This window comes from Panthera uncia, chromosome D2, assembly GCF_023721935.1.
Source record: "Panthera uncia isolate 11264 chromosome D2, Puncia_PCG_1.0, whole genome shotgun sequence".
In the NCBI taxonomy this organism is placed as follows: Eukaryota; Metazoa; Chordata; class Mammalia; order Carnivora; family Felidae; genus Panthera; species Panthera uncia.
In genome coordinates this window covers 33,917,256-33,942,135 of record NC_064818.1, presented here as the reverse complement: position 1 = coordinate 33,942,135, position 24,880 = coordinate 33,917,256, and the positions used below count along the sequence as shown (strand labels likewise).

Sequence of the window (24,880 nt, the reverse complement as noted above, 5' to 3'; positions counted from 1 at the left end):
TGAGCAGAAATCAAGAGTGGGACACTCTTGACTAAGCCAGTCACCCAGATGCTCCTAGGGTTGGGTTTTGATAGAAGGTAGAAGCTCCTATATGATTATTAAAATACCAGTTTTGGAAACAAGATCAAATATCAAATAGGAATCATCATTTGATGTCCTTTAATACTTTATTTTAGTTTGAGTATTCCTTGCTTCTCTTATTATTATTTCTCTTACTGCATGTAAACTTTACCTCTCTTGAATTTTATCATTCCCATGTATGATCTAAGAGAGTCACAAGCATGGCAATAAACCACAGACAAAAATCAGGACGGGCCGCATCAGAAACAACTACAGAAACATTCAAGGACTGCCTGCCTCTGGCTCCCAGCCCACATCTCTTTGAGTATCACAGGCAGCCCAGACCAAAGCTCACCTCCTTCCTGTAGGCCTCATTGCTGTCCATATGGCAGCTTACTGACATCAAAGAAGATGGAAGAAATTATCTAAATTCACCAGGCTAGTCCCATTCCCTCCCTTGAACTGTAGAAGAGTCATTGATATCTCAATTACCTCTTCTGCAATACCTTTTTCCCTGCATGCTAAGATTTTGTAAAGCTAAAAAAAGGGGGAGGGGGAGGGTACCAGACTAACAGATGGAGGATTAAGAACAAAAGACCTCCCTGACAGGGGGAACAAGAGCTAAAATGTTTGTATACCTACAATAATAGTACAGAAGAACAAAAATTGAACTTGTAAATAAAATTAAGTTGTTCTTCTGAAACGCCTGTCTAGCTACAGACAGGAAAAGGCTCAGCATGGTTTCTATGTATGTTATGCTGTTTCTAATAGAAAGGACACAATCAAGCCAAAACAAACATCTGTTAAACAGTTAAGTTTGTTAATGAAACAAAATTGCAGCTGGTTTTATCAAAGATCAAAAGTGAAGCAAATTAGAGAAAGGATGTATGAACAAAGCTGGTTTCTAAAAAATAATGGCTAAAGAACTCTAAACCTACTTGTCAAATTAACACAAATCCTTCCTGGATTTTACTTACACCACTGATTAGTATTTATTTTGTAGCTTTGTAAAGGCCAGGTTCACAGTTTAAATCTAATACCATCCACTCTAGAACTTTTGCCCATATAGTTCATTTTGCAGATTTTTCAAAATACTACCTTTCATAAAACAAAAAAGTTAGACTCTACATTAATATTCTGCTAATTAAAAGGCTCATTTATAAAAGGAAAACAACAGTATGCAGTTTGCAACTCCTGAAGACATCTCAGGGAAAGCAGTCCAGCCCCAAGCAGAAGCCCAATAATAGGGATTAGCATTTCACAAAGTGCACCACCATACCTCCATTTCTTACATGTATAAACTCCCATCACCACCTGAAGACAGGGAGATAAGAGCACCTCCACACAAATAAAAATATTTTTTTCTCATGGCCCTGCTAACTCAAAATGTCACAAACAAATTACATGGCTGACTCATTTGCTAACTTTAATTTAGTAAGCTAATTGATGTTTATGTACTAAGAAATATTAATAGATCAGAAAGATCAAAGTACCTAAGATGCAGATTCACATTTGAATGTTGGCATAACTAAAGATGAACAGTTTCATCAAATCTACTGTGGTTTAATGTACCAGCCAAGAAAATTGTTTGTAAACAAAACAAGAAGTCATGGATTTACAATCAAAATTTGCCATTGCAAAGATAAAACAATGGCATTTTCTCATGTACCCTTTGTACATTAAGGTACAAAGAAAATACATAAAATATAGACCTTCATTCTGAGAAACATTAAAATATACTACTTACTACATAAGGTTTGAAGAGAAAGAATGAATAAAAACCTTTGCCATCCCAGATACCATCATAATAAATTAGCAAACATCACCTGTTAAGTAACTTCAAAGCGATAAAACATTGATTTTCTTGGCACTGTGAGTATAACAAATGTAGCTGTTATGTAAGCCAAACAGGTATATGGAATACAACAGTAAGTCCCTGAAAGCTGCTGAAAATATCCAGAATTAGTCAAAACACCACACCCTTGGCAACCCTAATGCTTGGAAAATACCATTAGGAAATAAGAAAATAGACTATATATGTGTGTGTGTGTGTGTGTGTGTGTGTGTGTGTGTATACATATGTGTGTATGTATACATATGTATGTGTGTATGTATGTATGTGTGTGTATATGCATGTATCTCTGTGTCTGTGTGTGTGTGTGTGTGTCATTCAGGACAAGATGACGTGTTGCCGAAAAGGCAGCTGCAAGTATCAAAACTGTTTAAGATCCAAAGAGTTAAAAAGAATGTTTAAGACTCATTTTCACAGTCAAAAATCCTGACCTAATGTTGCTACTTTACCTGAAGCCTATTTCATTAGAAGTCTAGACAAGTCTCATCTTGATAAAAGCTCAAAAGTGGAACAAGCTGTCATGCCTCTGAGTACAAGAGAAAAGACTCATTCACTCCTCATTTTATCTTTCCCTTGACCCAACTAACTAGTTTGAGACAATCCAAGTGCTCTCTCAATAATGTCTCAACAACTGGTATTATCTGCTCACAAAAGCAGTGCTTAGATAGTCTGCTATTTGGAAGAACTACTGAAGCTTAATTATAGGAACAACATAAACTACAATATTTTTTTCTTTCCTGACCCTGAAACAGCAGGTATTTGATCTATCTAGTCTTCCACATTGTAATAGGTTTCTGTCTGACTTTAGTCATTCTAAAACTGACTTTCATCCATACCAATTCCAAAATTCAGGTTATATATACAAAGAGTGTATTTTGCAATGTTTAGGGCTTTATCCAACTTTCAGCTGAATACACATAGCTAAGCACTCTTTGAGAAATGTGACATCTGCAATACAAAGGACACCAATTCAAAGGAAAACTAAGAAGGTCAACAGAGAGGAGGACACTTGGACTCTCTATAATTAGCAGATAAAAAAAATACACACATTTCTGCCAAAAAGATCCAGAGTCTGAGACTATGAACGATTCCCCTAGGGCCGAGAGACTTCTGGAAGCCTGCCACATCAAAGAACAATATGGACTAGTGAATGGTCCTTCACAAAGTACAGGCAATTGGAAAAGTCCCAGAAAAAGACAAGGAGGGTCTCTCTAGGGCAGGGATAATGGGACTGGAGTGGCGAAGACAAAGTGGTGAAAACCAAAGAAAGGAATCTAAAAGTAAAGTTCTTTTATTTATGACATTTACACAAAAGTGATGTAGGACATACGTTAATATTATATTTATGGAAATATTTCATACTAATAACATTGCCAAAGCCCTAATAAAATATCTCCCTAGAAGGGAGTGGGGGACAAACAGAATAACAAACTGAACAAGCCAAGACCACAAGTGATTTTTAACACAATTTTGTCTCTCAGCCCCATTTTGGACCATAAACTCATCTTCACTTTTTTTCTTAGGGACAGTATCATTGTTTTTGTAATTCTGTAAGATTTCATTTCTCCAACAAAAAACATCAAAAGACCTACCTGATATTAGAAGCATCTCCCTTTCCAACTATAGCAACCTAAAATGAGAATTCCCCTATTTTGTACTGTACTGGAAACATACCAATATTTTATACTTAATAAATTATAGCAAAATACTCCCAATAAAGTGAAATACCAAGGACTCTGTTTAAAATTGAACTGATTTCATAAAAATGCTAAAGCTCAAATATTCAAATGGAATCTTAATGCTACAAAGTGTGTGGTGATAACTGAAGTCTCTCTTAGAATATTTGACTTTCCAAAGTCCTCATAATCTGACCTAATTGAGCTTTACCACTTTTAATGAGAAACACTAATACTATCCTTTAGGAGTTCCCTCACCAAGTCAAAGATAAAGTTTTATCTTCAGTGGTTTAATTCATTTCCATATCACCTCACCAAAGAGAGCTTTCTTAAATAAATACAAAGAAGTTATGCTAAGGAGCCAGTGTGGTAATATCCAATTTGAATTCTAGACTATCAGAAGATGTGCAATTACATTTCAGAAAGGAAGAAGCCCTTCTATTTTAACTTGCATTGTATTCTTCCTAGCAGCCATGCATAGGAATGATGATGATGTTAAATCTAATTAGACACAGATTTACTACTTTCCCTACTATTTTTCCATATTGCTAATATTATAAATAGCACCTGCTTTAAAAACTGTAATAAGCTCACTGCAACTATCAAATTTAAAATACCAGAAATCTATTTGTTGGGGGAAAACAGCTTCTAAACAGTTGAGGAAATGTAAGAAATACTTTTACTATTAATGAAAAGCCAGCAATGTTAACCAGTATACAGCCCAGCAGTAAAGAGGTCTGGAGTCACACTATCTTCTTAGAATGTTGGCTTCACCACTCACTAGCTCTATAAGTGATATGACAAATTACTTAGGCTTTGAGTCCCACTTTTTCATGTGCAAAACAAGGATAATAATCTTATGGCCCTCACAGTTATTGTGACAAGTCAAGGAGATAATAAATGTAAAAGCACTTGGAATACTGCCAGCATTTAACACTTAAGAAATGTTAGTTATTATTTTTACTATTTTTGTTTCATTTTCACAATTAAATGGAACTGCACAGCAAAAACACTTCTCTGAGACATTAGTTGACTAAATTGTGAGATAACTCCATCTCTGTACAGTTGTCTTTTATATAATAAATGTCTTCCCACAATGCAAAATCTATAAATTTCTAGCACATCAAGAACAATGATAATCTGCCCTTCGAATATATTAGAGAAAGTCCTATATACACGAAACCATAGTACAACCAGTCTACGTTCAGATCCAAGTACAGAAGCTAAAGTAAGAAAAATAAAAAACCAACCATTAATACATTATGGTTTTAGTATAAGAAACAACAAATATTTTCTACAGTACTAACATACTTACATTGGCTATTTGACATTTTGGATCCCTTTGAGAATCTGATTAAAACAAAAACAACAACAAAAAGCAATAGGCCCTAACCCTAGAAAAACGCATGGATACTGATAACTTTATATTAGATTTCTGGGGATTTGTGACCTATCTTTCCCAAGCTCATTCATAGACCCAGGTTAAGAATTTCTATTACAATTACTTACCAATTTTACATGGTTTTAAACTATTTACCACTTGTAATCTCCAAGGGCAATATTATATTTTCACCAAGGTAAAATACTATTGCAAATATACCACACAAACAATCCAATACCTTGTGGCCAAACTGACTTGGTAAGATTTTTATTTTTATTTGTTCTTTTTTAAGAATTAGATCAGGTAAAAGCATAAAGTAAAAATTCTAGGACTCATTTCCTCTGTTTTCCTTGTTCTATGATGATGCTAATTGGACAATATGAAAAGATCAGCATCATAGAAGGAGCAGTAACAATTGCATGCTAAGCAATAAATTACTCTGTTCTCAATCCTAGACACTTCCAGACATGAATTTTCCTTTAGACTAAAAATACTTCTAAAGAGATGCCGCATGAAAAAAAAAAATGATAAGTTTAGCAAGAAATGATGGGCAAGGTTAAAGAAAGGATAAAAAAGGGACTGGGGAATTTGTAGTGACTTCTACCTGGATCACAAATTTATTGAAAAATACTATTAAATTACCTAAAGCTGCCTGAATTAGTCCAGGTACCTGGTAATTATAAAATCTTAATATACCTCAGGGTAATGTACAGGTTTTGAAAACAAAGATATCCAAATCCATCAAGAAATGGATCTACATTCCTTTAAGGAATTTCCTCATGGTATATATAAGCTTTTATAAAAAAATATTTAATGAGAAACCTAAGTGCTTAACGTGGCTTTGTCAGACATAAGAATTAGGATTTGAGTCACTCAGTACACTTTTTTGAAACAAATATTATTAAAATAAAAATTTTTATAGGTAACTTACTTCTTTAAGAACACATTTTCTCACAAAGAATTGAGGGTTGTTAACACAAATACCACCAAAAGATAAAATAAATGTGAGGAAAACTAATAAAAATAAAATTAAGAAATAAATGCAGGGGTGCCTGGGTGGCTCAGTTGGTTGAACATCTGACTTCAGCTCAGGTCATGATCTCACAGTTCATGCGTTCGAGCCCTGGGTGGGGCTCAATGCTGTCAGCACAGAGCCCACTTCAGATACTTTGTCCCCTCTCTCTCTCTGCCTCTCCTCTGTTTGCACTCATGTGTGCTTTCCCTCTCTCTCTCTCTCCCTCTCTAAAATAAACAAATGTTAAAAAAAAAAAGAAAGGAAGAAATACTAGGGGGTACCTGGCTGGCTCAGTCAGTACAGCATGCAACCCTCAACCTAGAGTTTGTAGGTTCAAGCCCCACTTTGGGTATGGAGAGTACTTAAAAAAAATTAAACCTAGGTGGTTCAGTCTGTTGATCATCATGATTTAGGCTCTTTGTTGGTTCAGTCGGTGAGCACTCTTGATTTCAGTACAGGTCATGATCCCAGAGTTGTGGAATCAAGCCCCGCATTGGGCTCGGCTCTGAGCATGGAGCCTGCTTAAGATTCTCTCTCTCACCCTCTTGCCCCCTCCCCAACTCATGCTTTCTCTAAATAAATAAATAAATAAATTCAAGAAAGAAGAAAAAGAAAGAAAGAAAAGAGAAAAAGAAAGACGGAGGGAGGGAGGGAAGGAAGGAAGGAGTGCTAGAAAGGCAAATCACCTGGTCCTACCCAGTTTCTAGAGCTGGGTCTCTATCAGCTTAAACCACTGAGGGAAGTAGAGTCCATCTCAAGAGCTGGCAGTACCCAAAGAAGAAAAACAAGCTATCAGGTGCACAACTTTCCTTAACACTTGTGTTTCCATCACTCCTAGAAATGTAGTCAATGCCTACAACTACTCTTTCTGCCAACAATGAAAGGCCTAAATTATTATAAACAATTTGCTATTGCTCTACTTAGGTTTTAGTTTGGGAGACACCTTCAGTAGCTTTGAAATGAAAGAAAAATCCTACTCGATCAAAGATTTAAATTGCAGAAGTCATTTATATGTATAAGTGAGAAAACTGTCATATATGTATAAATACTCCAGAAATAACATAAGACCCAGAGAAACTAAACAGTAAAAGATATGGCATGACATAAAATAAACATTCACTTTCACCCACTGAGAATCAGACAATAATAAATTACTTCAAATTGAAATACGCAGGATTTAGGTCACACATTAAAACAATTCCAGGAATGCACAGGTTATCAGTATTAATGTAATTAACTAGTCTATAGAGCTGTCTTCTCTGAAAATAATAAAGAGAAAAATGTATCAATTATACCTCAATAAAGCTGAAAAGATAAATTACAAATAATTTAATATTTTTTAAAGAGAAAAATATACAATGGCCTTTCTTAGACTTTTGAAATATATATGGTCCTGCCTTGATGAAGGAGGATTAAAGTTACTATCCAGGTCCCTTCAAGCACTCACCAATTAGCAACTAGTGTTTAAAAAACAAATTGCATAATCATCACATTAAATTCTTCCTAATAAGGAAACCCCTAATACATAGTAAAACAGTATAGAACAATTTATATTAAAAAACAATATATACATTTTAAAATATAAAAGCCTGCTCTAAAGCAAAAGATTTGATTTTCTTCAACTTCACTCAGAACTTTTGTACATATAGAATTTAACTGAAACTGTACAAGGCAGATGGGCAATACTTAGAATATATTGTCTTTACTTACCTGATCTTTCTCATGGGGTAGAAGGCTGACAGGTGGTAGCGAGGATGGAAAAGCACTGGGATACTTGGGAGCCCCTTTGCAGTCTAAGCTTCCATAATTGACCCTGTACTGCGGTCCATCTTTCAGTAACCTCCCATTGTTCACTGCACGTTTGGCCCCTAGTCGCAGCCGCTGCTGAAAGGCTGGGTTGTTAGTGGTGCTTATGAGATCACTTTGACTTCTGAGATACTTCTCGATGTTCTTCAGGGAGGAGCCATTTGGCTCCTCGAGTCCTTCAATTGCTCTCCTTAAAAGTTTATTCCAATCCACATTGCGGAGATCATTACATGATCCCCTAGACCCCTTGGTTGACTTAGGAAAAGTGCCTGGTTTAACTGATGAAAAGCGCCCAGGGTTGTCTGGGTCCTTATAGGAGGCAAGGCCTTTGTTGGTGACTTTAAGAACTGAGCCATCCTGAACACTGAGTTCCAGCTGTTCAGAGACTGTCTTCTTATCCAACCCATGGGAAGTGCTGACTGCATGGCAGATTCTCTCTTCAGAGGGCCTTTGCTTTTGCTTTTTTATTTTCTGTATAGCTTCAAGAATCCACTCTGTATAAAGTGGGTTTGCAAGTTTTACCATGGTTGACAAATGACTTCTTCAATACCAAAGTTACCCATAGAGGTTCTCCTTGTATTTAACAGAACTTGAACATTTAAAAGTCATTTACAATTCAACAAATGGGCAAAATATTCCAGACCGTATTAAACAAAACCTCACAAACATCCATCCTTAAGAGATTAAAAACAGGACACACAGGCAATGTTGATAGTTGTCTTATTTGACCAACGGGAAAGACTGCATTCGGGTGAAGAACATCTTTAACAAGGAAATCAAGACCTTAAAGGATAAAAAGGGGGAAAAGGTCCTTAATAACGGAACTTTGAAAAATAAAAGACTCTTTAGTATTACTTTTCAGATGCAAAAGGCCCACAGAAGTAATGACAGGCAAGTGTTATGTAACAAAGCCACAGTGACTATATTTCCTAACCAGAAATTGGGTCACGGTCTGAGAAGGGAATTTTTTTAGGACTCTCACTTGTTATTTATTATGAAGTCATTATGGGGCACTGAAAAGATAACACCTACGTACTTATTTAATGGATTAACCTTTATTGAAATTAATAACATTACATGAGTAGCTCAAGATATATGTCTATTCTAAACATAAAACCAACCTCAAAGAGTAAGTCTATGACACAAAAAATCTGATGAAAGTATAGCTGACTCGAACAATATGAGGGATTGGGGCATCAACCCCCACATAGTCAAAAATCTACCTATAACTTTTGACTCCCCAAAAACTTAACTACTAATAGCCTACTGTTAACTGGAAGCCTTTTCAATAACATAAACAGTTGATTAACACATTTTGTAAGTTATATTTATTACATACTGTATTTTTAAAATAAAGTTAGCTAGAGAAAAGAAAATGTTATTAAGAAAATCATAAGGATGAGAGGGGTGCTTGGGTGGCTCAGTCAGTTAAGTGTCTGACTCTTGATTTCAGCTCAGATCATGATCTCACAGTTTGTGGGATTGAGCCCCATGTCAGGCTCTGTGCTGACAGCACTGAACCTACTTGGGATTCTCTCTGTCTCTGCTCCTCCCCTGCTGACATGCATGCTTGTTCAAAATAAATACTTAAAAAAAAAAAATCTTCAACTTAAAACAGGCAATAATCCAATAATCCCGATTCTTCTATTTCAGCTAGATATTACCCAAGTCACACATAAGAAAATTTGTCATCTAGCCACTTCTATGGAATCATATCCTCCCATCCCTTTGCAAAGGGTCTGTGACACTCTCTAACCCACAGGTTGGAAAACTGAAACTAATACGGTAACATAACCCTTCACCTTTTTTTAAAATTTTTTGTTTTTAATGTTTATTTATTTTTGAGACAGAGAGAGACAGAGCATGAGCAGGGAAGGGGCAGAGAGAGAAGGAGACACAGAATCTGAAGCAGGCTCCAGGCTCTGGGCTGTCAGCACAGAGCCCGACGCAGGGCTCGAACTTGTCAACTGCGAGATCATGACCTGAGCCGAAGTCAGAAGCTCAACCGACTGAGCCACCCAGGCACCCCTTTAACCCTTCACCTTTTAAATAATATACCATTCTAGGTATCTTAATACCTGGCTCAATACAAGGAAGGTTCATGCAAATCTGATTCCAGGTAAACAGTGGTATTGCTCTCTGAGAGCCTCTGGCGTACAACAAAACCACCTTATATCGCCAATCTATATATTGGGTACACTTGCAAAGAACACCAGAAGAAAGTGCCCTTGCCTGGGAGATGGATCAGATCTGGGTTCTAATCTTGCCTTCCACTAGTAATATACACATCTTAACTCTTTTTAGAGTTTAAAGTTTACAGAGTATGCACACACCTAACTTGTCATTTAATCTGCAAGTCAATTCTGTGGGTCAGCTAAGGTTCAGGAAAAGACAGAACTCAAGGTTACAGTCAATAGTAAAACTTAAGGCTCAAATGCCATTATTCTAAAATTGAAGTCCAGTGCTATCTTCACCTGAGCCACAACTGTCTGTTCCAGCTAGATGTGCCTCTGCAATCGGACTAATGGTATGAATACCAGCTCTACCAACATCTAGTGGAGAAACCCTGGATGAGTGTCAGTCACCTTACCTGTAGGGTAATAATATGTCCCTCACAGGAGTATTAAGAGAATTAAGTGAATATGATATCTAATATACAATATACAGTAGTTATCATCACTTCCATTAATAGAATATCTACATGCTTTGAAACATGTCTCATAAAATACAAAATTAAATTTATCTCTGGTTATTTATTTAATGTATCTAAAAGGGAAAATAAGTGTCTTTCTTCAAAACTTTAGCCAGATACGGGGTGCCTGGGTGGCTCAGTCAGTTAAGCGTCCAACTTCAGCTCAGGTCATGATTCTCATGGCTTGTGGGTTTGAGCCCACGTCGGGCTCTGTGCTGACCGCTCAGAGCCTGGACCTGGCTTCAGATTCTATGTTTCTCTCTCTCTGCCCCTCCCCCACTTGCAATGTCTCTCTCACTCTCAAAAATAAACTTTAAAAAAATTTAAAAAAAAACACAAAACTTTAGCCAGATATAATGAAAAACATAACATTTCCTCTGCTGCTGAAAAACTGGGCCACTGAACCGTACTTGCTCAGTCAGCTTGAAAGAGGCAGTTTAAAAAGGACTGTCCTCTTTGCAATCAGTAAACTGTAGGTTCACTCCATTTTTTCAGATTCAGAAATGTGTGGCTAAAGGGACTGTACAGGTCATCCCATCTAATCCCTAGTTATCCAATAAAAGATCCCTTGTTCAATAACCTCAACAGATGGGCCATCAAGTCTCAAAATACTTCCAGTGATGGAGAATTTGTCGCTTTTTGAGGGAGTTCTCTCCACTGTTGGAGAGCTCTAACTGTAATAATATATTTCTTGTTCACAAAAGCCAAAATCTGTCCTCCCCTAACTTCTACCCTCTAGTCCTGGCTTCCATAGAACAATCTCAAGAAACTCTTAGTAATTCTAAATATGACAAGCCTTCAAATATTTGAAAATAAGAACTGTTTAAAAAAAATCACTAAAAGTCAACTCCATTCTACCTACTTTATTTAGACCACTCATATCCACCCTTAACACTTCCTACCACATGGTTTCCAAGCACCTCCTTCTTTTGGTTGGCTCACTAGTTTGGCTAACGTCCATCCTAAAATCTGGCAGTCCGGGCATTATCCAAGTATAAATGGAACTCAAGGTTACATGAACTTTCTTAACAGCCTTGCCACACAATTGACTCATGCTAAGCATGCAGTCCAACAAAAAATCCCAGATCTTCTTTCAAAAATGCTGTCAAGCTGACTCCTTCCATTCCCTTCCTTGTGCAAATATAAATGCCGGGATTTAAAATTTATTACAGTTCAAGTTCATTTTGTTGGTTTGGGTCTATCTTCCAACTTGTTAGATCATTTTGGATCCTGGTTCTGTCATCTATGTCATCTGCAAATCTAATAAACGCTCCCCTTGTGTCATTATATAAATCATTGAAAAAATGTTAGACTTGGAATATGGTGTGTTTAGGAATGAAATCACTGGCTTTCATTGTGCAGCTACTTTCAAGATGGAACATGGAATCATTCTGTGTTAGTAAGTTTAGAATAGGACACATCTTTCCAAAGTAAAATGGTTTGGGGCAAAATTTCATTAGAAGACATTTCACTATGTCCAAGTAATTATTTAGGATAAATCAACTAATTTAATTTGATTGCACAAAATACAAGTGCAGGAAGCAGAAGAAGAGGTCACAGAAAAGTATCCAACAGTGCTCTCAGGCACTCTGGTTACACAGGTAAATGAACACACATTAAAACAAAAACTAATAAATACGCATAATATACCTTCATGACAAGCTAATACCACAATCTTTACATACAATCAAAAGAATTGTTCATATCCATTATCAACACATTTCAATAAGACTGACATTTTATATCTTAAAAATATAATAAAATAAAGGAAAATACCAGAATTGGAACTCCAAATGTTTTAACAGTCCATGACAAAAAAGAAGATTGTCCAGATCTTCAAGCAAATCTGCCAAAGGAAAAAAAAGTAAATGTTAATTTGGGCATAAGGACATCCCTCAAATTCAGGAACCATCTATGGATCTTCACAACTATCCAATACAAACAACTACTATGAGTTTATTAGCACTTTACTTTTGGTGTTGTATTAACTCTTTCCTACCACTAAAGGGTTTTTAAGAACATGGAATTCAGAACAGGAAATGGAAGCCCCAAAGCAGTGCTTAAAGAAATAAATTTTGGGGGTGCCTAGGTGGCTCAGTTGGTTAGGCAACCGACCTCGACTCAGGTCATGATCTTGTAGTTTGTGAGTTCAAGCCCCACATCGGGCTCTGTGCTGACAGCTCAGAGCCTGGAGCTACTTCAGATTCTGTGTCTCCCCCTCTCTCTACCCCTCCCCTGCTCACGCTCTATGTCTGTCTCTCAATAATAAATAAACGTTAAAAAAAAAAAAAGAAATTTTGGGGGTGTCTGGGTGGCTCAGTTGGTTAAACGTCCAACTCTTGATTTCGGCTCAGGTCGTGATCTCCAGGTTAGTGAGATCAAGCCCTGTGCGGTGCTTTGCACTGACAGCACAGAGCCTGCTTGGGATTCTCTCTCTCTGCTCTCCTCTGCTTGCATGTGCACATTCTCTCTCTCTCAAAATAAACAAACTTAAAAAAAAAAAAAATTGGGGGGTGCCTGGGTGGCTCAGTCAGTTAAGCGTCTAACTCTGATTTTGGCTCAGGTCATGATCTCAGAGTTGTGAAATCAAGCCCTGCATAGGGCTCTGTGCTCAGCAGAGCCTGCTTAAATTCTCTCTCCTCTCTCTGCCCCTCCCCTGCTCATTTACACACGCGCGCGCACACACACACACACACTCTCTCTCTCTCTCTCTCTCTCTCTCTCTCAAAAAAAAAGAAAGAAATTTTGTTCTTCTTTAAGATAACCAGATCTGTCCTCCAGATTGTGATAGAGTCTAAGCAAGAATCTCACCATGAGGGGAAAAAAAAATGGTATTACTCAAATAGCCAGGCAGGTATAACATTTTGTCTGGGAAAAAAAGTCAATTATTGTTTGAAGCTCAGTATTAACTTTCCCAGGAAACTTTCACTATTTCACCCAAAGGTCACCTGGCATCAATGTACTGACTGGATAATCAAGATATGGCCAATAATTGTACCTAAGAGAAGGATGTACCAGCTTTCACGATACTAAATATGTATTAACACAGATCATACTTTAGGACAACAGTGGACAACAGTGATCATGTTCACTTCAAAGGCAAAAAATAAATTTAAAGCAATACCGTGAATAATTTCATTTTTATCTTATACAAAACAACCAAGCAACCTTACATCCTCCTTCTCCCCTCCCCCAACTAGACACACACCACACTCTTCAATTTAATCTTAAAATTAGCTCTCATCTGACACCAACCAACAGAGTTAATTAGGCAGAAGCAGATGTAACTCAGCAGCTCTATGCTACAAGCGGAATCTGTGTTAAAGCATACACACACACACACACAGCTAGGAGAGGAACAGAATCAGTAGTCTCTTATCTGTAGCCAATTGTCAACTAAACACATCCACTTTGTATATTATCCACAGCAAATTTTTTAATCTTAGGCAAGTTTGTTTCTGACATCCCAATGGCCACGCTGTAAATTGGTATACACTAAGAGAATAGATTGAAAACTAATTTTAGTCTAAGCAGTATCTAACTAGAAAGACAAATCTATAGCAAAAAAAAAAAAAAAAAAAAGCATAATTCATTCAAAAGTCCAACAGAAATGCTTTTTTCCCCAATTTGCAATTATCCACACCACTTCTCTTTTTCAGAGCACCCAGATTTGTTTCACATGTAGATAGGACATTCTATCACAAGAACAACCCTAAAAAATCATTATTCTCTTTTCATTTTTTTCTATAAAATGAAAGTTGGACTAAAAGGCTACCAAAAAGGGAGTGAATTATTCCAAATTAATTCTGAGGACTCACGCTACATCAAATTAAATTATTCTATTTTCTAAGGGCTTCAATCACTTTATTTTTAACTAGAAAATAATATCAGTAAATTATATGGTTGTATGGATGTATTTACATCATTCATTACAAACTATTCTAAACAGATCTAGAGAAATGCTTAGTCCAACACGAGCTTTTGGCTTCATTAGTATCATATAAATATCAACACTATTCAGAAATATTCATGTCAGCATAAGAAGAGTCAAAATACCCTGGATCATAAATATTATGTGAAACCTCCTCACAGCTTTCAATAAAGCTGTGTGTTGTTTCAAAATCAATGTCATAATACTTGAGTCATGAGATTACAGATGAGCCAAAAACAGTGCTTAAAGTAAAGATTAACAATAGAGTTTACTCTTTTGTCATCCTGGGTCTTACTTGCTAAGTTATTTTTAGCTCTCTCACTTTTATATGCTCCTGGATTTTTTCATAGGCTGTTATGTAACTGAGTGAGGACCCAAAAATCTTAACAGTATCTTCTGAAACAGAACATACACTGCTTAAAGAGACCTTAATTCTTTTCTTCTATAACCATCCAGCACAGACTATTGGCACAGTTGCTCAAAATAGTGTCCTCAGTTAACAAATATCTGCTGTCTGACAACATCGAACAGCATCCATATGGTGATATTTGTTAGAAAAGAAGCCAGACACAAAAAGTCATATAGTATAATTCCATTTATATGGAACATCCAGAATAGGTAAACCCATACATAGAACATAGATTGGTAGGGCCCGGGGAGTGAAGGAATGAGGAGAAATTGCTTAATGGGTAAGGGATTTTATTTTAGATTGATAAAAATATTTTGGAACGAGACAAAGGTGGTGGTCACACAACACTGTGAATGTACTAAGTGTCACTGAATTGTTCAATTTCTTTCTTTTAAAAGAGAGAGAAAGTGCGGGAGAAAGAGAATCCCAAGTTGGATATGGGACTAGATCTCATGACTTGAGTCAAAATCAAGAGTAGGAGGCTTAACCAACTAAGCCACCCAGGTGCCAATGAATTGTTCACTTTAAATGGTTACATTTATATTATGTAAATTTCACCTCAATATATCACTTAAAAAAAAGAAAGCACTAAACTATAATGCTAACCATTATAGTACTGTGGAACAGGCACTTTACACAGATTATCAGTAAACATTAAAACAACCCTGTAAGGTAGCATTGTTGCCCCATTTTGCAAAAGGAAAACTGAGACATGACTTGGTCAAGACTTCAGACCACTAAATCATGAAGGATTTTAATCCAAATGCTAAAACCTAAACTCTTTCCTGTCTCTCCACTGGCTTTCAAACTAGACTCCTTGGATCTCTTGTGAGTAAGTGTCTTGGACATCACCTGCAGGTACCCCTGTGGCTTAAACACTAAGGTCACATAACTCCTTGCACCCAACTAAGCAGCTCTACTTTAACTGTCCCATTTATAATAGGTCTCTCCATAAGATTTGCTTCACAGAAAGGGTTCCTCTGATTACAAAAGGGAAAAAGTCTGGAAACAACTGTAACTTTACCTTGCTGAGTGGGTAAAACACCCCTTGGATGGATGGGACATAAACTGGACCCTGAAAGACCAGGTGGAACTTGGATAACCGCCCAGTTTCTTCACCCAAATGAAGTAAAAATTCAAATCCTTCATGGTCCAGTAAAAATGAACACCTTCTCAGAAGCCCTACATGTCTTTGTCTAACAGGAAGCTTTTAGCTATCTTAGTATTTTAGCATTCATTTTCTACTTTGTACTGTGCTCATTTATGTGCTTACCTCCTCTCCCTTACCAGAATTGGGAAATTCTTAAGAACAGGATTCGTGTTTGGGGCGTCTGGGTGGCTCAGTCAGTTAAGCATCTGACTTTGGCTCAGGTCATGATCTCAAGGTTTGTGAGTTCAAGTTCCACATCAGATTCTCTGTCCTCCCCTCTCTGCCTCTCTCTCTCTCCCCCTCTCTGTCTCTGTCTCTCTCCCCCAAATAAATAAACATCAAAAAAAAAAAAAAATAGGATTCATGTTTGATTTCACCTTTGTATGCCCCTAGATTTCCCAGGACCACAACTTGAACATAAGAGGGGTTCAGTGCCTATTTGTTAAAGGAATGCATCAGTGAATGAATGAAGGGAATCTAGCAGAAGGCACAGGAGCTAAGAATGAACTGCCTAATAAAAGGGACGCTGAGCCCATATGCATGCCTAGAGCCAGTATGTGTTGAAGAGAAGAAATAAAGCTGGATGTAACAAAAGCCAGGCTGAGGTGTGTGAACATGACATATGAAGTAATAGGAAGCTAACGCAGGAGTAGTGACACAGTACAGCATAGTGAAGTGCACCCACACATGCACAAATTTGTTGAATGTTTGAATCACTCTGGCAATAATATCCATCCAGTATAGACTGGAGTGAAGGATGACTAAACAAACAAAAGCAACCAGTATTTCATCTCTCCCAACAACAATCTTGTTCAACTTAAGAGTCTAACTCAGCAGCAAGCCCAGAGTAGGCACTCAATAACTGTTAATTGAAATGAATATTAAATTCCCCCCTTTTTTTTGGAATAATACTAAATTCTTTCTCACTACTCATTAACATAGAGAGTTTCCAATTCACAAGCTAATAATGTTTTCCAAGGATTTCTAAGAGGCTAAATCACCATGAAAATTATCATTTCAACTAATACATATTATATTAATTGGAAGTTTAATTTTTCATGTCATGCTCTCCTAGTTGACAATATTCTTGTTATGTCATTAAACTATAATTGTGTATATCTGCTTCAACAAACAATAACTGAACCATCAATAAACTATTATGGCTTCCTTAATCCCTAGCAAAGATTAGTTTCAGCATCATCATCACAAATTAGTAGAGACATGCCCCAAATCTCCTGGTGAAGCCCAAGAATTAGGCTTGCATAGTCATTCCTACATTTAAGCGCTCAATAGTTTCAGTCTCTAAACTTTAATCACACTGTTAGGAACCTCACAGGAAATTTGATCCCTTGTAAAACAGAGGATTTTAGAGACAAGATGAAAAGTCATTTGAAGTCATCAGGCCTTTGGAGCCAGGGTACACTGATTAGTAACGATGATATTATAACTAAGCACTCTCATTTAAGAAATAATCAACTAAATTTAGAAGGTCTTTTTTTGGCATTTAAAAATTCCTATTCAATCCTGGATTTCTTCCTAATTGTAAATTAGCTTTAACCAGGTTTTAATGACAAAGACTAAGAATAATGTATTGGGGGAAAAAACTCTGAATTTTTAAAAGATTATTTTGAAAATACAGATCATTGGAGAACACTGCATTAACTTTATTACAAATGTCTTCAAACAGGATATCCTGTACAGCCTGAAAACAAATTAGGGTTCCCCCTTGAGAACCTCAAGAAAATTAAAGATCTATTTTTAAAAATGAACCCATATACATACAGACATTTGCATACAATTTCAAGGGTTTACAGGACCTCTATCACCTATCCCAGGACCCCTTAAGGTCCACTGACTACTCTAGCTTTACTTACTTTCTAAAAATTTGTTTTAACATTTATTTATTTTTGAGAGAGAGAGAGAGAGCGCGTGCGTGCACGAGCATGGGCAGGGGAGGGGCAGAGAGAGAGGGAGAGAGAGAATTGAAAACAGGCTCTGCGCTGTTAGTGCAAAGCCCAACATGGGGCTCAAACCCACAAACCAGGAGATCATGACCTGAGCTGAAGTCGGACATTCAACCAACTGAGCCACCCAGGTGCCCCTAACTTTACTTACTTTAATATACACAGAGAGGTCAATAATTTTATTGAGTTTCACAGTAACTACATGTGCTTTAATTGGGACATGTTACATTATAGGTAAGAAAGTTACTCTCCTTGATTTTGGATATTATCAAATAGGCATCTGAAATCTTATTCAACAAGGAGGTATGCTGGGATGAGACATACCTAGAGAGTTCAGGGATCAAGTCCCCACTTTGCCAGCTACCTAAACTGTGGGATATCGGACATGTCAATCAATCTAAGTCTCCGTTTTCTCCTCCATGAAAAAGATTATACATCTCTGTTTTGCAGAACTGTTAAGAGGAATAGTTGAGATAACAAATATGAAAGAACCAAGGATGGTGGCAGACATATAGCAGGAACACAATAAAATGCAAGCTCATAAAAGGAAAAAGGGCAATACAAGTCAGCTGGAGACCTGTGAAATCTAATCTAGCTGAATTTCTGTCTATATGACCATTTTCTCCTAAGAGACAGGGGAAGTCAGCACAAGTAAAAATTCAAGACAGAGCAGAAGAAAGTGGCCAAACCAAGAATAGATTTGTAATGGCAAGGATGGGGTCAAGAACAGTGTATTTTACTCATAATCACAGATCTTTTAAGGTCAATCAAGATCTTAGAAAATAATACAAGAATATCTTCCTGACCTAAGTGTGGGAAAAGAGTCTTTTTTTTTTTTTTTAATTAATTTTTTTTTTTTTTTTTTTTTTTTTTAATTTTTGGGACAGAGAGAGACAGAGCATGAACGGGGGAGGGGCAGAGAGAGAGGGAGATACAGAACCGGAAACAGGCTCCAGGCTCCGAGCCATCAGCCCAGAGCCCGACGCGGGGCTCGAACTCACAGACCGCGAGATCGTGACCTGGCTGAAGCTCGAACTCACAGACCGCGAGATCGTGACCTGGCCGAAGTCGGACGCTCAACCGACTGCGCCACCCAGGCGCCCCGGGAAAAGAGTCTTAAAACAGGACACAAAAAGCACTAACCATAAAGAAAACACCAATAAATTTGACTCCATTAAAATGAAGAACTTCTGTTCATTAAAAGACACCATAAAGAGAGTGAAAAGGCAAACCACAATATGGAAGTAGACGTTTGCAACATACATATGCAAAGGATCGGTATCTAGAGTAAATAAAGAACTTTGAAATACCAGTAAAAGACACAAGGTCCAGTTTAAAAAATAAATAAATACGGGGCAGAACTGAACAGGAATTTTACAAACAAGGAAATCCAAGTAGCCAATAAATATATGAAAAGCCACTCAACCTGATTACTAGCCAGTCAAATGCAATTCAGATTGGCTAATTTGAAAAGCTATGAATTGGAGTTCTGGAGAGGACAAGAAGCAATGGGAATTCTCACATACCATAGGAAGGACTGTGGTCTGGTACACCACTTTGTAAAACAGTCTGGTACCTAGTCAAGTTGAAGACAAGCATACCTCATGACTAGAGTGATCATACAACTCATCATCCAGACACTTTTGTGAATTAAACGGGTTATACACTGTGACAACAGGCATAAGCTAGGATAAATGGTCACCCTGTCTATGTACCAGCAATTCCATTCCCAGGTGTACACCTTAGAGAAACATATGCACACGTGTACCCACGTGACAGTACAAGAACACTCATAGCAGCTTTGTACACAATTTCCCCAAAGTGGAAAAAACTCAAATACCCAGCAACAGAATGGATGATTAAAAAAAAAAAAAATTGTGCAAGATTGTGAGTCCACTCTGACGCCAGTCCACCTCACGCCAGTCAGAGTGGCTAAAATGAACAAGTCAGGAGACTATAGATGCTGATGAGGATGTGGAAAAACGGGAACCCTCTTGCACTGTTGGTGGGAATGCAAACTGGTGCAGCCGCTCTGGAAAACAGTATGGAGGTTCCTCAAAAAATTAAAAATAGAACTACCCTATGACCCAGCAATAGCATTGCTAGGAATTTACCCAAGGGATACAGGAGTGCTAATGCATAGGGACCCATGTACCCCAACGTTTATAGCAGCACTTTCAACAATAGCCAAATTATGGAAAGAGCCTAAAGTCCATCAACTGATGAACGGATAAAGAAAATGTGGTTTATATATACAATGGAATACTACTTGACAATGAGAAAGAATGAAATCTTGCCATTTGCAACAATGTGGATGGAACTGGAGAGTATTATGCTAAGTGAAATAAGTCAGTCAGAGAAAGACAGATACCATATTGTTTTCACTCATATGTGGATCTTGAGAAACTTAACATAAGACCATGGGGGAGGGGAAGGGGGAAAAAGTTACAGAGAGGCAGGGAGGCAAACCATAAGAGACTCTTAAATACTGAGAACAAACTGAGGGTTGATGGGAGGCGGGGGAGAGGGGAAAGTGGGTGATGGGCATTGAGAAGGACACTTGTTGGAATGAGCACTGGGTGTCATATGAAACCAATTTGACAATAAACTACATTTTTAAAAAAAACTCAAATATCCAGCAACAGTAGAATGGATGATTAAAAAAAAAAAAAACAAATTGTGCAAGATTGTGAGTCCTACAAAAAGGTGCTGTAAGGTGCTTTGGAAATGCAGATTCAAGCATTATAAGAGAAGAAAAACATCCCTTCATCACACTTCTCCCATCCATGCATCATTACCATTCTGCAACCAAAGACTGATCACTATAGCTCACACATCCCCACTTTCATAAAACAATTTCCTTCCTGCTCACTTTATACAAATACAAGCAATTATACGCATGTGGAAAACTGAAGGTATTTTGAGGAAAATGATCTAAGAGACTGAAAAGTCACCTGTTAAGAATCCTGGCATTTAATAAAGCCAGACCAGTTGGTTAAGGATTCTTCTAACTGGTATGTAAAAACCCATGAAGTTTTTTGAAGTCCATTAAAATTACTTATTAAAATTCCTCAGCTACCTTCCAACACTCACCCTATTTTACTTTTCATTCACATTATGCCTTACATCTGACAGTTTCCATCTTATCTTCACAAAAAGTACATGAGATAAACATCTGGCATAACGGCAATGACATAACACCCACTTTACTCAGAGGCCTGAGTATAGCTCGTAGGCAAAACTTCAACTGACCATGTCATCAGCACTGACCAGTCATTCCCTTAAGTTCCTCCTTTAACGTTACAACCTTCCTTTATCTTCCCTTTTTTTTTTTTAAATCATCATTTCAGCTCCCCAACCTTCAACCCTAAGTAGAAGTTCTCAGGTAAAAATCTTATCGCTTACTGAAATATGCAATATTTTCCTATCCTTCTTAAAAACATAAAAAGATTGCCCCAATTCATTTTGATACATGTGTGAAGAATTTATGTAAAAATGGGAGTGTGTTATTTCAGGGCTATCCCAGAAAATCTAGGGTACACAAGTAAGACAGGAAGAATGTACTTTACTCACATTTATACCAAAACAATAATGATAACTTTTTTGGAGCACCACAAAACTAACATTATCCTAGCATAATTAATTCCCATTTGCTACTTTCACCTCCTGTCCATATTCCGAAGAGTCTTTCTATACTCTTTACTTTGAATTTCTTAGTACCTCCACCCCAAACATGCTTAATACTTGGTTCACTGGTTCTCGTTACCTATTTTCCACATCTTTCATTCTTTATCACTATTCTCTCACTTCTGTGCAATACTCTATCACATCCTAACACCTTCTCCCGATTGCAGAGCTTAAACACCTTCATGGAGCATAGGAAACCACTTACAATCTAGTCCCTCTGCCTTTGCCCCTTGTCTCCCACAACTAATTTCCTGCACTCTGCCCATACTCTTGCCATACCAAGTACTTTAGTACTTGTACATTCAAAAGACACAATGTCTTTCCCAAGGTAGTACTAAGGTGTCCCCCTGAAATAGACACCCTGCCCTACCTCAAGACTCCAGCTCAAGTTTCACCCAAGAAATTCAGCCTGTCAACAACCTGGTCTCCCAAACTAACACCTTGCTTTGCCCTATCTCCAATCCTGGTTTAGTCCACCAAATCACATTCACCTAGATCCACTGCCCAGCCCCACCCATTTTTTTTCACACCTGCCGCGTTTTCTCAACCCCCTGAATCCCCCCATCTTCCTAAGATCTACTACAGATATATTATGCAAGTTCTGCTCTGCTGTCTTATCGTTCAAGACTCTCACAAGCATATCCATACCATTCTTCCATGTTTTTTAATGCTTCATAGACCCCAAACCTCCTTTACAATTCCAATATGCCAATATACCCAGATACCTGCTTCACTACAGCGACTGTACTTGCTCCTCACTTTTCCCCAATATTTCCCCCAATCCGATATCTACTCTTTACTGCTCTCTCAACTCCACTCCACATCCACCACACCCAAATCTATTCTTACTGTCCTCAGATAACTGCAATCCCATCCTTTTGCATCATTTCACCTGCCCTCACATAGCCCTCGGTCCCCCTTCCACATCTCCAATGTTGCACCACTCCCTACTCTCACTTTACACCTGCTTGCACACCTCCAGTTTCTCCTCCCACCCGCCACCCCCTCACCAGTCCTGCCCACTCACTGCCCCCCCCCACCCCCCATTCCTACCAGGTCACTCCCACTCAGAAAACCCCTCCAAACCCCCGCCTTCCGACCACCCGAGCCCCGCCCCCACCCAGATATGACCCCGCCCCCTCCACCCTCGAGCCCCGCCCATTGCCCTGGAGGCCCCGCTGAGGGGCGGGGCCTGTCCCTCCTCCCTTTTCCCCCCGCCCCCTACCGTCACGCTCAGGGGCAGCCTGACCCCGAGCGGCCCCGCGGTGACCCTCGCGCAGAGGCCTGTGGGAGGGGCGTCACAAGCTCCCGATCTCCCCCACCTTCCGCCCCCCCTCCCGCCCAGTCTCCTCCCCCTGGGAATGCGCGGGGTGGGTGACAGACCTGGCCGCGCGCCACCGCCACCGCGCCTGCCGGGGGCGCTGCCGCTGCCTGAGAAAGAAGCCGCGGCTGCCGCCTGGAGGAGGTGCCGTCGCCTCCGCCACCGTTGCCTCCGCCGCCAGGGGTAGGAGCTAAGCCGCCGCCATTTTGTGTCCCCCTGTTGTTGTCGTTGACATGAATCCGACATGACACTGATTACAGCCCAATGGAGTCTCATTAAACCCGAGCCGCGGCCCCGCCCCGGCCGTGCTCCATTGGAGGAGACCACAGACACTTATGGCCACCCGTTGGCCTGCGGGTCTGTCCGTCACCCACACACTAACCACCCTGCAGCCCATTGGGGCAGGTTCCTGCCGGTCATCTCGCCTCCGCATAGACACACCCCTCGACCCATCATTTCCCCCCCCCTCCGGAACCACCCCGGGGGTGGGTCCACTGCCAGTACCAATCAACAGACTGCTGGGCCCGCCTCTTCTGGGCACCTATTGGTCTAGCCCTTTTTCTCTCTCCCAGACACCGCGCCACCTCTACTTCCACCTACCCACCCCCTCAACCTCTAGAAATGGATTGGGTCTACTGGCAGAAGAGGCGCTTGGCCTTATTGGCTGCATACAACGCCAATCAGAGGGCCTTTTCCCTCTCCCCTCCCCCACTCAACCCCAAATCCCCTAGCCCGCAGCTAAAGTTTGTGTGAGAGCTGATCGCTGGCGGCGGCCGCAGGATTTAGGGGTGGGAGCAGGCGGGCGCGCGCGGGCGGGCACGCGAAGTTAAAATTCGAGGTTCTCAGTCACCAGCTCCCGCGGTGGAGCGCGCGGACGGGCGCGCCGCCCGGAGCGTTCCATCCCGCCCCCTCCTCCACCCTCTCCCGTCCCGTCCCGGGCGACTACTCGCCCGCCCCCTGGCTCGCATCCTTACCCCCCACACACCCCTACCCTGCAAGCCCATGGCCGGGTGCAGGCAGAGCGATGTCGCTGCAGCCTACTCGCCATCCCATGCCGAGGGGGAGCAAGCCCCTACCCGCCGGCCGTGCACCCCCCGGCTCCATACTAGCCCGTGTCTGCAAGCACGTGCACCGTTCGCCGCTGCCTCCAGCCACCCCGGTCCCCGGCTAACCTCGCCTGCAGCCCGGCCAATCGCTTGCTGCCCTTTGTTGCTGCAGCCCGGGTCTCCCCGCTGCCTTCCTCAGCCTCCGCCTCGTCCTTTGCCAGCCGCCCGGGTCCGCAGCGCCGCGCTCCCCCCGCCCGGGACCCACCGCCGCCGCCTCCTTCTCCTCCTCCGCCTCCTCCTCCTCGGCTCCGGGCTGCAGCGCACAGAGCCCGAGGCAGCGCCGCCCAGCCCCGCTCCCCCCGCGCCGCCAGCTAGCCCGCCCGGCCCGGCCGGGGGCGCAGCCTGGACCCCGCCCGCCCCAGTCCCCGCCCCGGGGGTACCTGCCTCCGCCCTGGGGGGCTCCGCTCGCCGCCCTCGGGGGAGGGCGGGGATGCCGGTGTCCGCGGGAGGATGGGGAAGCCTGGGCCGTTTGGGGCGGGGAGTGTGCCCGCCAGGGCTGGGACTAAGAGGTGCGGTCCTCGCCAACGCGTCCCCCCTCCCGCTGCTGTGGGCCCCAAACTTCGTCCTCCGCCCGGGCCTTACACCCTCGGGTGATCGCGGCAGTTTTGGGGTGGGAGATGCCTCGGGAGCTGTGTCTACCCTGATCAGGAGGAAGAGGGAGCAGTGACATTCAGCGACCGCGGACAGGGCACGGCGGCAGCATCCTTGGGTGGGAGTGGGGATGTCAGACGTGGGCTGGAGGGGGAAACTGCCCCCTCAAGATGCCCTCTCCCAGCCTGAGATGAGCTGTAGAGCTCAGCTGCGTTTTGAGTGCTTTCTTAGGCGGTGCA

At 40.4% G+C, this 24,880-nt stretch overlaps 1 protein-coding gene across 4 annotated transcripts in view; it reads right to left on the bottom strand.

The window, feature by feature from the left end:
- KAT6B (lysine acetyltransferase 6B) overlaps window positions 1-24,197 on the bottom strand; it is a 189,443-nt gene extending 165,246 nt beyond the window's left edge. The window contains exons 1-3 of one of the 4 annotated variants that reach the window (XM_049645248.1): window positions 24,117-24,197; window positions 12,259-12,328; window positions 7,695-8,573 (exon numbers count right to left, since the gene is read on the bottom strand). In XM_049645248.1, coding sequence (XP_049501205.1) covers window positions 7,695-8,315 — 621 coding nt within the window. In that variant the 5' untranslated portion in view covers window positions 8,316-8,573; window positions 12,259-12,328; window positions 24,117-24,197. Of the gene's footprint in view, window positions 1-7,694; window positions 8,574-12,258; window positions 12,329-23,006; window positions 23,393-24,116 lie in introns of those variants that run through there. The other 3 variants (XM_049645247.1, XM_049645249.1, XM_049645251.1) reach the window with 3 other exon arrangements.
- Between the last annotated feature and the right edge of the window lie 683 nt (window positions 24,198-24,880).